This window comes from Ischnura elegans, chromosome 2 (genome assembly GCF_921293095.1).
Source record: "Ischnura elegans chromosome 2, ioIscEleg1.1, whole genome shotgun sequence".
In the NCBI taxonomy this organism is placed as follows: Eukaryota; Metazoa; Arthropoda; class Insecta; order Odonata; family Coenagrionidae; genus Ischnura; species Ischnura elegans.
The window spans coordinates 120,156,894-120,171,731 of NC_060247.1; the positions used below are offsets into that span (position 1 = coordinate 120,156,894).

The following is a 14,838-nucleotide window of genomic DNA, read 5'->3' on the forward strand; positions in this document are numbered from 1 at the left end:
ATTGAATTTTTATTGGACAATTTGGACAATTGGACAAACTCCACACAAAAACTGTATTCTGTAACAAAAATTCAATGTCTACGTGTCAATTCGTATTTTTATCATCTACCCATTGACACCGTGTTCTTTAATTATAATCAATTTTAATTCGTCAATTTCCATTTTTATGATCTCTGTAGTAAAATTGAGTTCAGCAATGAAAATTCAATTTCTATGTGTAAATTCGTATTTTTATCATCTCTGCAATAAAACTGTGTTATTTAATAAAAAACAAATTTTTATTCGACAATTTGTATCTTAACCATCTCATTAAAAAACAGAAATTCAAATATTATTGGACATTTCGTATTTTTTCATCTCTGCACAAACACTGTGTTTTGTAACAATAATTCAATTTGTAGGTGTCAATTGGTATTTTTATCATCTCTGCAATAAAATTGTTTTCTTTAGGAAAAAATCAATTTTTATTGGACAAAATGTATTTTTATCATCTCAGCAGTAAAAAGGTGTTCTTTAATAAAAATTCAATTCTTATTGGACAATTGTATTTTTTTCACCTCAGCATAATAGGGTGTTTTTTTAATAAAATTTCAATTCTTATTGGACAATTTGTATTTTTTTCATCTCCGCACAAAAACTGTGCTCTGTAACAAATATTCAAATTCAATGTTCAGTTCGTATAGTTATCATCTCCAAAAAAAATCTGAGATCTTCAATAAATATTCAATTTTTATTGGACAATTTTATTTTTTTCATCTCCACACTAAAACTGTGTTCTGAAATATAAATTCAATTTCTATGTGTCAATTTGCATTTATTTCACCTGACAATAAAACCATGCTTTATAATAAAAATTAAATTTCTATTTGTCAATTTGTATTTCTATCATCTCGGCACTAAAATTTAGTTCTCTAAAAATATTTCAATTTCTATGTGTCCCTTCGCATTTTTATTATCTTCGCTATAAAACTGTGTTCTTCAATCAAAATTCAATTTTTATTTGACAATTTGTATTTATTTCATCTGTTCACTAAAACTGTTTCTGTAACAAAAATTCAACTTGTAAATTTTTCAATTCATATTTTTATAATATCAGCAATAAAACTGTGTTCCGTAATAAAAACAAATTTTTATTGGACAATTTGTATTTTAACCATCTCATTAATAAAACAGAGTTCATTAATAAAAATTCAAATATTATTGGACATTTCATATTTTATTCATCTCTGCACAAAACTGTGTTCTGTAACAATAATTCAATTTGTATGTGTAACTTGGTATTTTTATCATCTCTGCAATAAAATTGTTTTCTTTAGGAAAAAGTCAATTTTTATTGGAGTACTTGTGTTTTTATCATCTCAGCAGTAAAAAGGTGTTTTTTAATAAAAATTTAATTCTTATTGGAAAATTTGAATTTTTTTCATCTCCGCACTAAAACTGGGTTATGTAAAAAATTCAATTTCTATGCATAAATTTCTAGTTATAACCATCTCTGCATTAAAATAGTGTTCATTAAAAAAAGTTTAATTTTAATTCTACAATTTGTATTTTTTTCATATTCACACCAAAACTGTGTTGTTATAAAAAATTCAATTTCTATGTGTCAATTCATATTTTTATCATCCCTGCAATAAAACTGTTTTCCTTAATAAACATTTAATTTTTATTGGACAATTTGTATTTTATTCATCTCCGCCCTAAAACTGTGTTCTGAAACAAAAATTCAATTTCTGTGTCAATTCGTATTTTTATCATCTACTCCATGAAACTGTGTTCTTTAATTATTATCAATTTTTATTTGTCAATTTCCATTTTTATGATCTCTGTAGTAAAATTGAGTTCTGCAATAAAAATTCAATTTCTATGTGTCAATTCATATTTTTATCAACTCTGCAATAAAACTGTGTTCTTTAATAAAAAATAAATTTTTGTTGGACAATTTGTATTTTAACCATTTCATTAATTATTGGACATTTCGTATTTTTTTCATCTCTGCACAAAAACTGTGTTCTGTAACAATAATTCAATTTGTTTGTGTCAGTTGGTATTTTTATCATCTCTGCAATAAAATTGTTTTCTTTAGGAAAAAATCAATTTTTATCGGAAAAATTGTATTTTTATCATCTCAGCAATAAAAGGGTGTTTTTTAATTAAATTTCAATTCTTATTGTACAATTTCCATGTTGTTCATCTCCGCACAAAAACTGTGTTCTGTAATATAAATTCAATTTCTGTGTCAATTCCCATTTTTTTCACCTGACACAGAAACAGTATTCTGTAATAAAAATTCAATTACCATGTGTCAATTGTATTTTTATCAAATAAGAAGTAAAACTGTGTTCTCTAATAAAAATTCAATTTATATTGGACGATTTGTATTTTTTTCATCTCCGCACTAAAACTGTGTTCTGTAATAAAAATTCAGTTTTTATTCGTCAATTCGCATTTTTATCATCTCCGATACACAACTCGTTTCTTTAATAAAAAATGAATTTTTTTGGACAATTTGTATTTTTATTATCTCCGCACTTAAAATGTTTCTGTAACAAAAATTCAACTTCTCTGTGTCAATTCATACTGTTATCATCTCAGCAATTAAACTGTGTTCATTAGTAAAAATTCAATTTCTATTGGACAATTTATATTTTTAATATTTCCTCACTAAGACTGAGTTATGGAAAAAAATTCAATTTTGATGCATAAATTTCTATTTATTACCATCTCTACAATAAAACTCTTCATTATTAAAAATTCAATTTTTATTGGAGAATTTGTATTTTTTCATATCCGCACCAAAACTGTGATGTTATAAAAAATTCAATTTCTATGTGTCAATTCTTATTTTTATTATCTCTGCACTTAAAATTTGGGTATGTAATAAAAATAAAAATTCAAAATATCAGTTTGTATTTATAACCATCTCCGCCCTAAAACTGTTCTGCAACAAAAATTCAAATTCTATGTTCAATTTGTATTTTTATCACCTCCGGAGTAAAACTGTGGTCTTCAATAAAACTTCAATTTTAATTGGACAAATAGTATTTTCAATATCTCCCCACTTAAACTGGGTTGTATAATAAAAATTCAATTCCTATGCATAAATTTCTATTAATAACCATCTCTGCAGAAACACTGTTCTGAAAAAAAAAAATTAATTTGTATGTGTCGATTTCTATTTATATCATCTCCTCATTAAAAATGGCTTATTTAATAAAAAATCAATTTTTATTGGACAATTCCAATTTTATCATACTTCAATAAAACTGTGTTTAGTAATAAAAATTCAATTTCTATGTGTCTATTCGTATTTTTTAACCATCTCCACAATAAAACAGTGATCTTTAATAAAAATAAATATTTATTGGATAATTTGAAATTTTTTCATCTCCACCCTAAAACTGTGTTCCATAACAAAAATTAAAATTCTATGTGTCAATTCGTATTTTTATCATCTCTGAACAAAAACTGTGGTCTTTTATAAAAATTAAATTTTTATTGAACAATTTGTATCTTTTTTATCTCTGCACTGTGTTCTGTACTAAAAATTCACTTTCTGTGTGTCAGTTCACATTTTTTTCACCTGAGAAAAAAAAACAGTGTTCAGTAATAAAAATTCAATTACAATGTTGAAATTGTTATTTCATCTCTCTTTTTATCCTATATTTCAATTTCTATGAGTCAATTTGTATTTTTAACCATCACTGCAATAAAACAGAGTTCCTTAATTAAAATTCAATTTTTATTGGACAATTTGTATTTTTTTCATCTCCGCACTGAAGTTGTGTTCTGTAAAAAAAATTCAATATCTGAGTGTCAATTCATACTTTTATTATCTCCGCAAAAAAAACCATGTTCTTTAATAAAAATTCAATTTTTATTGGACAATTTGTATTCTTATCATCTCTGCACTAAAACTGTGTTCTGCAATGAAAATTCAATTTCTATGTGTCTATCCCTATTTTTATCAACTCCGCATTAAAAAGGTGTTCTTTTAACTGCTTAAAATAATCCGTAATTGAAGACAGTTGGCTTGAGACAGGATTTGTAACAGTACATCATAGGACATGCAACACTTCTGTCACTAGATTGGTGGCATCATGTAGGTAACTGTTAATATGTAAATACATTGGCATGGTTAGGCTATTAGCATCATGAAACTGGGAAAGTCATACAACTGACTTTTGTCCAATTTATCTCAAAATTACAAATAACAATTGGATTCCAAAAAGAAGGTAAGGGAGAATCAGTTACATATTCCTTTGACATGGCTGATTAGAATGAAATGTTAATTAAATGAAAATGTTTGTAACACACCAGCTTGTTACAAACATTCGTTAATGCCATACACTTCAAGAACGGACATATGTACTAACAAATACACTCTATTTCAATTGATACAAAATATTTTATTCATTTAAATAAAAATATTATCGAATATTTACACAGAAATTGAGGAGAGATAGTGATCACAGTCAAAGTCTTAAAATTCTTCCAGCAACACCCATTATTACCAGTAATGAGAATGTAAAAACATAGTTATGTGAAGGGGCCGAATTGTGAAAAAGTAGATCTGTACTCTTCTTAATTGAAATATTTTAAGCTGCTATACAAAATTCAACACTAGATCATTCAGAATAAACATGAAACTATGTTCACAACACATCAATTTTTAACATGTGCATCTTTGAGCAGGAATTCAATGATGTTTACTTCTGAGTATATTTCAACTATTACTGTGCCCATTCCAAACTGGAAAATTTCCACTAAATTGACCATAATATGTTGTTGCCTGCACAGAAACATCAAATACTTGAAGCCAAATATGCCCACGTTCATAAAAAGTCCACTTAAAACCCTCACTAACCAAGACAACATAAAAGTAATCAGTCAAAATTTTTATCACTAAACGGTCTGTAGAATAATAAATCCACCAAAAAAAATAATATTGCTGACAGCCATGGCCCACATTCACAGATGAGGTACATATTTACATGGATCTTATCAAAATGGAGCCATCGTAGGCTAAGAGCTTCATGGTTCTCACACCCACTTTCCATGGGGACAAACATTTTCTACATCACCAAGAAAAAATTGTTTTAAAAACTGGTTTTACATAGTGATGCCTTGGCTAAAATTCTTCCATTCACCAAATTTCACGTAGATTTAAAGAAGTCTTATCTTGAATCACTGGTAAAAATAGAGGCAAAGATAACAATTTTGCCACATACTTTCAACTTTTTCACTGTCTTCTCATTTTAAATAAATAGGCTAAGACTTCTTGAACATGAAGGCCGAAAGTTTACTTGAAGCATTTCCTGCATTTTTAGCCTTCTTTGCTTCCGGATTGCTAAACTTGTCCCCAGCTGTTTTCCTCTTAGTTTGTGGCTTTATGGTGGATGTCATGGACTCTGAGCTTTCTTCATCAGCCATCTGTTATCAAAAAAGGAAGACAAATCTCAAAAGAAAAAAGTATTCAGTAGCCATGCTGCTACAGTTAAAATTGTTGTTACATACACATGCCACGGGCCTCTGGTTCAATTTATGGCTCAGGGGAATATTTTCCCATGGCAATTGATGTGAATTTCACTCGGCAGGTTTGAAACATATCACATCTGATATGTCGGACCATTACTTATTGTTAGTAGGAAAATGGTACTACATATATACTACAGCATACTCCTGATTATCTGGGCTTATGAAGGGGAGAGACAGCACGAACAATCGTAAAACACGAATAATCCAAAACTTACACTTAAATTTCACGTAATTTTCATAATTCATGTAAATCAAAAAATTATTAATACCAGGAATGGTCGGATCGGATACCTCGGATCCAAATATTCGCGGATATTGCCCTTCATCGGATACATCGGATCCTAAGTCGCGGAAGACATCAGATCTGGATCCGAAATTTTAAATAATAGCTTCAGTGAATGGAACGCCCCATAAAGGTGGAAAAATAGTCCTCTCTTGGAAGTGCCATCGCATGTGATTCTTGCCCTACTCATCAACCGTTTTGTTTGAAAGCTCTCGCAGAGGTTACGTATGAGAATTTCAGCCGTGGAAAACAAAAACAGCAAAATATGACTGGCACATAGTGTGACTGTTCCCAAGAGATCGAACAATCCCAACGTCAGGAATTTGAAAATGCATTTGGATCCAAAAATATCTGATCCGACAGATATGGATCCGAAAATCAAGGATCCGATCCAAATCCGAAAAAAATCCTGGATACGTCCATCCCTAATTATTACTATTGCACATTGCCAGTTATTTTAGGTCACTTTCCGGAATCATTCATAGGCATCTTTTCCCTACCACGATCTTTTTAGCGGCAATGATGTGATTGTATTCCTACTGCTCCAAAAACTGTGCACCTGTGTCCATGAGATCACGGATTCAGAAAATTGGTTGGCACAAATACTTTAAAACTGCTGCACGATGTTGGAAACAAAACTGTTTGGCACCATGTTGCATGCGCCTTGCTCAAGTTTCCCGGTATGCAACTGGTGTGGGATGTGGTTTCATGATAACTGAACGTGATCACACACTGTGATGTTTAGATATAATATGAATACGGAGCTTCCAAGAAGATAATGGGCACGCGATCACCTCATCGCACAGCAGCGGTTATAGGAAATCAGGACTTTTGGCAATTTGTCTACACAAGCAAGTGCCTGGCTATGACTTGTGCTATCTCTACTTCCACTTCCCCAGCTGCCTTCACTTCTACTATTCCCTTTCCTCTCTACTTTGACCTTGACTAGTCACGGCATAAATATGTCTGAGTGCAACGAAATTTCCTCTTCCTTTGGGCTAAATTCAACCAAATGAGAGACCACGCCAATAATTGCACATTTGCCATATGTAACATACATTTATAGATTGTAGACAACATTTCTCTTATTTTGCTATTGCTTAACCATTGAAGAATATTCTTAGCTTATTGAAGACATTTTTTTCTGCTGCTGATTGTTGTCTGCAATGCTGGAGCAGAAGTCCATGCTGTAAACTTGAAACATTCCTTGTCAGCAAGTAAATTAAATAATTCAATTTTACAAAGGGGATTCTAATGGAAATAATAATAATCTCTGCGTAGCCTTGCATGAGAATACAAATATCCTACTCCTCTTGCATCTGATTAAAAAAAAAATAAAGATCAAGGGAAAACAATGAAGGAGTCTGAACTCCTGCATGGATAATCTGAAACAAGGATAAACGGCAGCCGGATAATCGTGAGTCTGCTGTATACATAACTACTTTCCTAGTCAGTAAGAAAAATATACAGTACACTCCGGGCTAATGATGGGGAGAGACTGCACAAATACAGTGGAACCTCGATTTATCGTTTTTCAGGGGGATGGATGAAAAAAACGATGAATGCGGGAAAACGATCAATGCGGGATTGTTTGACCGGGTTGCCTATGTCCCAGGAAACGCTGGATTTTTGCGAATTATGACATTCATTAATGGATTCAAAAAAGATTTTAGCTGATTACAGGAATATTATTCCTTTATCGAAACACTTAGGTCATATTGTTGATTCGGATTATATCTATTTCAAATATCCTGAAGGAACACGCCGCCTTGCTAAAAAAATGTTTCACTCCACTCGGAATTTTCACTGCTATTATGCATTTCTGTTCGACGTAAAAATTCTTATCCATCAAATGCCATTTCAAGTACACGTATTTACGAGAGAAATGTGCGTGTTATGCCTCAAACAACTGATTTCGCCGTCGCAGTGATTGGCTATAGGATGTATCAAGAAGGCCAAAAATAGTTTATTATTTGAAATGTTCCTTTCTTGCAATTAAATTTTTAATATGATTGAGGCAATGTGGCGTTAATCGTCAGCGGCACGCCCACCTGATCCTCGGCTTCATCCCACTTCTTGTTTTCACTAAGGATCTCGCTCTACCCCCACCCCTGCCGTCATGTGCTACCGGACATACTGAGGCGTTCTGCAATATTCACGCATTTCTAGCCCGGATTCTTTTCTTCATCATCAATTATTTTCAGTCCATCTTTTAAAGTTCTCAATTGTGTCTTCGGAAGGGACATGGTCCGAAGACGAAAAAGAATAAAACTAATTAAAATGAAACCGGACTCTATTGAACCCACACGGAAAACACTCGCCGGTTTTAAGTCAACCCACCCTGGAAAGTACGGAACCACTCGTACGAGAAGACGGAAAAAACTCGCCAGTTTTAAGTCAACCCACCCTGGAAAGTACGGAACCGCTCGTACGAGAAGTTCGGCACTAATCCTATCGCGTACGGCGTAAGTAGAGCTTACTGCAGAGGGTTAAGCATGACCATATGACTGCGCAATTCAATTTTTTATCCTATAGAGAAGGCAACTTACCCACTCATTTCTAACAATAAGTAGCGTAGCTCTAGATGAGCAGATGAATTCAGATTGCTAGTAGGGAGAAACAAAATATCCTGAGAAGACATCGCTTAGTTAGCTCCTCAGACAGGTGAGACTTGCAGCATAACTCGTAAATTGTAACCAGACGCCCTGTTTTAGAAAAAAAAATCCGCTTCAACTGCCGTGAAGCTCACTATCAGCTGCGAGGATATCGATATTCGACAGAAATCACCATCTTATTATACCAACTATTTTCTTGCTTAAAATGGTTAAATAACGTTAGAAATACGTCGTGTTTGGTATCATTCTTTTTTTAATTACGTGCACATCACTAATATCTCAATATCATAAAAGTATAATACCAATTGCCGAAATTCATTTTTACACACCTTTTGGGCTAATAGGTGACTCATGCAGCAGTTGACATCCAGAGGTGGGGATCCTTGAAGCGAGTCAGCTAAAAATAAGTCAGCCGTCGAGAAAGGGGGAAGCGTGAAAAAGGTTTCTTTTGTTCTCGAGTAACTTGATATTTTCTTTCGAAGCTAAGGTCTTCGTAATACGATCCTTGCTCGAGCTGGGACCTTTTTTTTATTTCGGAGAAGAGGAAAGCTTCAGACGGGGAGAGGCGAGTGCTGAATGGAGGGGGATACCGGATCTTAGGAAATGCGATAATGTGACTATCCCACGGCACTCAGCTTCTCCCTATCGTATTTCAATCTCCTGGGGAAGATTCAAACTGTGTCTGTCGTTATTAGCCATAAATAACACGTTGTAAACACTTCGTCTCATTTTCGTCAAACGATAAATGCGGGAAAATTATACGACGGGACCGCGATCTTCAAACGATAAATGCGGGAAAACGATACTTCGGGGAACGATATATGCGGGAAAAAATTACATTGTCCTTATGGAACTTAATTTGGGACCAGGAGCGGCGAACGATGAATGCGGGAAAACGATGAATGCGGGAACGATAAACCGGGGTTCCACTGTAATCGGAAAACACGGATAACCCAAACTTTCACTTAAATGCCTTGTAATGTAAATGTACGTAAAATGTACGTAAAATGTACGTATGTAAATTTACGTAAAACAAACACTATATTATCATATATGCAGTTATTCTATTATTTATGAGTGCTTCCCAGACTCATTGAGAGCTTTCTTTGCCAGTTCGCAATCTTTTTAGTGGCAATAACATGGTTGTACTTGTACTATTAATGCTCCATGTAAGGCCCAGTTTCAAAAACCACACATCCGTGGCTGTGTGAGCACGGATACAGAGAAGTGGTTTGCACGAATGCTTCAAAACCACTGCTAGACGTTGGAAACTACGCCGTTAGGCACCGTGCCACGTATTTGCATAGCGCATGTGCAACTGCTGCAGGACGTGTATCTGTGATCACAGAGTTCAGTCGCACACTGCGAGGCTTGGAAAACAGGAACACGTTGCTGCCATGAATGCAGCTAGTGCGTCATTGCATCCGTTTTACTAAAGGGATTCTAACGGAATAATAAGCCCAGTGTATAGTAAGCCCAGTGTATGGTAGTGGATTGTACCATCTAGATTGCGTTTCAATGTCTGCTGAAGACGTGCAAGTGCTTGAGGAGCTACAGCAGTCTTGGATTTGTGGGTCGTGTCTCGCCAGCCAACGTTCTGTGCGAGGTGAGAATACCCCGTTGAAACCTCCAGCCGTCCCAAGTGATCCTTCCGCAGCGATGCTGTCCGAGATACTGGAACGCATGAAAGCTATGCAAAGTGAGCAAGGTGAACTTAAGAAATTGGTTTCTCAAACGCAGGTTACTCTAGGTGAACATGTTTCAATTCTTACCAACATGAGTGAATCTGTGTCTCAGCTTAGCATAGAATTGAAATCTGCAGTTAGCGAAACCGCCACCCTCAAGAAACTCGTGTGTGACCTTGAGGCCCGGGTTGACCGTGTCGAACAAGATTCCCTCAAAAACTCTGTGGAAATTATTGGGGTTCCGGTAGAAGATGGTGCTAATGTTGAAACATTAGTATGTACAATTGGCCAGGCTATGTGTTTGAATTTAACTGTAGAAGATATTGACCACGCCTACCCAATTAATACTCGTAGAGGGTCTCAGAATACTGGTGAGGCCCGACCTATTATCTTTGTCCGTTTTCTCCGTTCACGCACTGCTGAGGGTTTTATTCGTGCTCGTCGTGCTAAAGGTAAAATGTGCCTATCCCATATCGGGATGTCGGGATATTCAGCCAGTTCACCAATATACATTAATGAATCTCTCACCCCTGCCCATCGAAAACTTTACGCTGCTGCCAGAAGTCTTAAAAGGGAAGGGAAGTTCAAATTCCTCTGGGTGCGTGGCGGCCGAATTTTCGCCCGTATAGCTGAAGGTGGTGAAAGACTTACCATAAGCAACAATGGTGATCTTGATTCCCTAGCATAGCATCAGGATCTGAGTTCATGTGTTGCAGCTTCTGTAAATCTAAGTCATAAATCTAAGCAGCATGAACTCCCTTTTGTAAAATTTGCCACGTAAACTGTCAATCCCTCCCATGTCACATTGATGAATTTCGGGATTATTTTCTTACTGAATCTTTTGATATAATATGTATGTGTGAAACTTGGCTTCACCCTGATGTTTCGGATGATATGGTAAATCTATCTGGTTTTCACTTAATCAGGCATGATAGACTTGGGAAAAAAGGTGGTGGCGTTGGAATACATGTTCGTTCAAATTTGTCCGTGACTCTCCTTTCCCACTCCCCTCCTGCCTACTGCTCAAGGCCTGAATACCTCATCGCTAGTGTTTCTGACGTCAACTCTGCCAATTTACTATTATATGTTGTTTACCGACCACCCAAGATCGGGTTCATTTCTAATTTTGAAAACGATCTCTGAAATTCATTCGGTCTGTGAAATTATTTAAGTCAATGGTCTATAGCTTATTGCTTACCGCCACGCTGTAATTTTGATTGTAAATTGTATGTCTTACCGTTGTATACATTGTATAAAACTTGTATCATTGATTGGATATTGTATAATATTTTTCTTTTTTTCTCTATTACTGCTCACAATGAGTAATTGAGCAAATATATTGTAGTGTGTATATATGCTTTGTAAATTGTTTTGTTCTTAGAGGACATCAGTCCTAGAATAATAAATAATCTTTCTATCTATCTATCTATTCTAGCATTAATGCAGTAATTCCGATGATTTTGCATCTAATTTAATTTTTTAATAAAGATCGTGGAAAAAATTGAGCGATAGTGAAAATCATGCACAGATAATCCACAACCCGGATAAACCACAGCCGGATAATCGGGAGTCTGCTGTATATAGTAGAAATATATAAATTAAGGCAATGGGATACTTACCTCTGCATTCTCATCAACAGCCATGGACTCAGATTCACCTTCTGTAACAGATTCAGACATTTCTGTTTCCGGGATGGATTTGGTCATTTTGTCTGCATCCTCATTGTCTGCGTCATCTTTTGTTGACCCATTGGTTTTTGCAGCTCCATTTGTCACTTCGCTGGACTCGGCATCAGTCGCACACTTTGACTCTTCCTTCTTCATCTCCGCCTGCCACTCTTTGAACCTTTTCATGGCAACCTTCGTCAGTTCTGCGACACTCAAGTCAGGGAATTCATCCACCAGGCCATCTTTCTCTTTGTTAAACCACTGTATGTATGTCATTTTTTTCTTAGCTCCTTTTTCAGTCTTCTCTTGTTTTTCTGCCACAGGCTTGTCAACTTTCCCACCAGAGAGTTTTGTCTGCTTAACCTAGTTGGGGAATATAAGGATACTTGTAAATGTACAATATGCAAACTTTAAATCATAACACAACATGCAACATGAAGAGAGTCAAATCTAATTTTCATAATCTAACCCTCCGTGCCCATCGTCAGCCATTGCCTTCCTTTCTTTCTATCCATTTCCTGTTTTTTAAAAGCTTTTTGAGGGAAGTGACCACATGCCAAGCAATAAACTCTGAAATGCCACAACTCCTCACAACCCAGCTAACGAGGGAATAGGCCTGCTCTTTGGGACAGCTACTCTATCCCCTAGACTCACTTTCCAAAACTCAAGCACAATAACTTAGCGGTAAACTAACACAAGGTTCCCACTCCAACTAAATTATAAAATTCATGGTTTTTTCCAGGTTTTCACGGTCTAAATGTCTTCAAATTCACGGTCTGTTGATGAGCCTTCCAGTAAAAAGTATTGATAACGTAACAATCACTGGCGCCACGTCAACTAAAAATTTAAAAAACACGACCGACGCCATGAATGCAAAACGCAGCAATGAAAGTGCTCTCTCTCATGACGTCACCTATCGTTAACAACACTCAGGGCCGGTAAAAAGTTGTGATTGGGAAATGGAGGGAGTACGGGGTCAAGGAAGTGAAGGATCTGATTTTTCACCACAGTTAATGTACAATTTACCAGTTACCGATATTCCAATCACAGGTTTAAGGTCAATGTGTCGTCATGGGACAAGGACCAATAATTGCGCTTCAAATATACGTGCGCAGATAAATGGGTGGACAGTGTCTTCGCGTGACTGACCTTGAAGCATGATCGACATATCGATTTTTCTTTTTATCTATCAATCGTAGTTCTACAATCAAGTTTGAGATATTTTTAAAAGGTTTTACAACAAAATTCACGGCTATTTCCAGGTTTTTTCACGGCAGACGAAATTCATGGATTATTCACGGTTTTTTAGGTTTGCATGGTTGAGTGGGAGCCCTGTAATAGCAATGACAATGTTTTTATATACGCTTCATGTCTTAATGTAAATACAAAACATGTAACAGACCAATTTGGTTAACGTTGAGTCCCTATAATGTTCTATTCTAGCAATCAAATTCTAGCATTAAAGCTAAAGGAGTTCTCTTTTAGCACTCAAAACATACAAACTCAAATATACAGTAAAACCTCTACGTAGCGAACCTCTTTACATCATAAACCTCCATACAGTGAGTCCTAGTTTAACGTCACTTACCGTTCCTGAAAATGTGACGATAAACGAAATGACGTTAATCGAAGCACAATATCCCATAAGAAACAATGTAAAAAGTGAATATCGGCTCCTAGACCTCACAATTCCTACGCGAAAAAATTTTAGCGTATCATATTTGGGCCATTTTTTACGATGGGAATGCCAAACTATGGCATAAATACGAGTCCCTGTCTTCATCGACGGCAATACCAGCAGCGACGTACATCCTTCTCCATTTTTGTATCTTCCCGCATTTGCTTTACGGCTTCACTATGGTGATCACCCGGTCGAGCGTCGCCTGGGCATCATCATCGCTGAAACATTGTCGCAGTTACAGGAACCAAGATTATTGAGAACACGGCGAAAAAGTGACGACAAATACTCCGAGTTCTACACGGAAAAATTCTTAGAAATCACTTTTCAGGTTCCAGAAAACCATTGACTTTACTTGACATTTACGCACTTAACATTTGCGCACCTACCTAAGAATTCATTAAGTAGAAAATTTGCTATAAACGTAATCGAAATTGACAATAAACACACCGTTTTACACTTCGTTTAGACTCACTGTATTACCGCCCACAAAACGAACAACCTGCAACGCCCGCCGCTTCGCATTTTTTCTCGCGCGAAATTTAAAAGACCTGACCAGACCTGATGTTATCGCGAAGCAAAGGTGCGATAAACGAATGACGGTCTCAAAATTTTCGTGACGTTATCGCGAAATGACGTTAAACGGGGTGACGTAGAACGAGGACTCACTGTACTTCATACCACCCCTACGGTCCCGTCAGATTTACATGTAAATTTATAGACAAACCTCTTTTTAGTGAACCTATTTATCTAATAAACCTCCACTTTTCATACCAAGGAGACACCCCCAACACAGCCTAACTACCTCCGCAAATTGTACCGAGACAACTAGAGACCATTAATACAGCTGCGATTACGTACATGGAATGACATTTTCAGCTATAATTGTTTCACACTTTTTTTTTCTTTTACACCTTTAATATGTTGTAATTTTCACGTTAACCATAAGTTATGAAAATTTGTTCCACACGAGAGCATAACTAACAGTAAATAAGAAAAAAGATATCCAACTATCCTAATCTTTTTGAGTGACTGTTAAATAGGGTAATTTCCTTCATCAAAGAAAACGGAATGCAATGATTGCGATTCGTTACCCACCATTAGTGTATTCATAATATACAAATTATTTGGTTTTAGAAACCCCAGTTTAGACAAATAGCAATGGTCAAATTTAACCTCATTTGAAAAAGGCCAGATTGGCACTAATGCGATTCTGCTCCACGTGACGTCACAGGGACCTAGTTTCTACACGAGAGGATAGGAGTTTTACATCGTCTGAGGTTATCAATGCATGTATGAGGCACAGAGCACAGGGAAACATGTCTTAATAATCACCTATTAAAACTGGCTAAGGTCGGAAAGTTTCCTTCGTTTG

The 14,838-nt window shown here is 35.6% G+C and overlaps 1 protein-coding gene across 1 annotated transcript in view; it reads right to left on the bottom strand.

Moving 5' to 3' along the window:
• Positions 1–4,395: 4,395 nt before the first annotated feature.
• The window catches only part of LOC124154531 (WD repeat and HMG-box DNA-binding protein 1), a 34,091-nt gene continuing 23,648 nt past the window's right edge, over positions 4,396–14,838 (bottom strand). Inside the window, exons 18-19 of the mRNA XM_046528328.1 lie at positions 11,738–12,148; positions 4,396–5,430 (exon numbers count right to left, since the gene is read on the bottom strand). Of these exons, the coding sequence (XP_046384284.1) occupies positions 5,269–5,430; positions 11,738–12,148 (573 nt within the window). The 3' untranslated portion in view covers positions 4,396–5,268. The remainder of the gene's footprint in view (positions 5,431–11,737; positions 12,149–14,838) is intronic.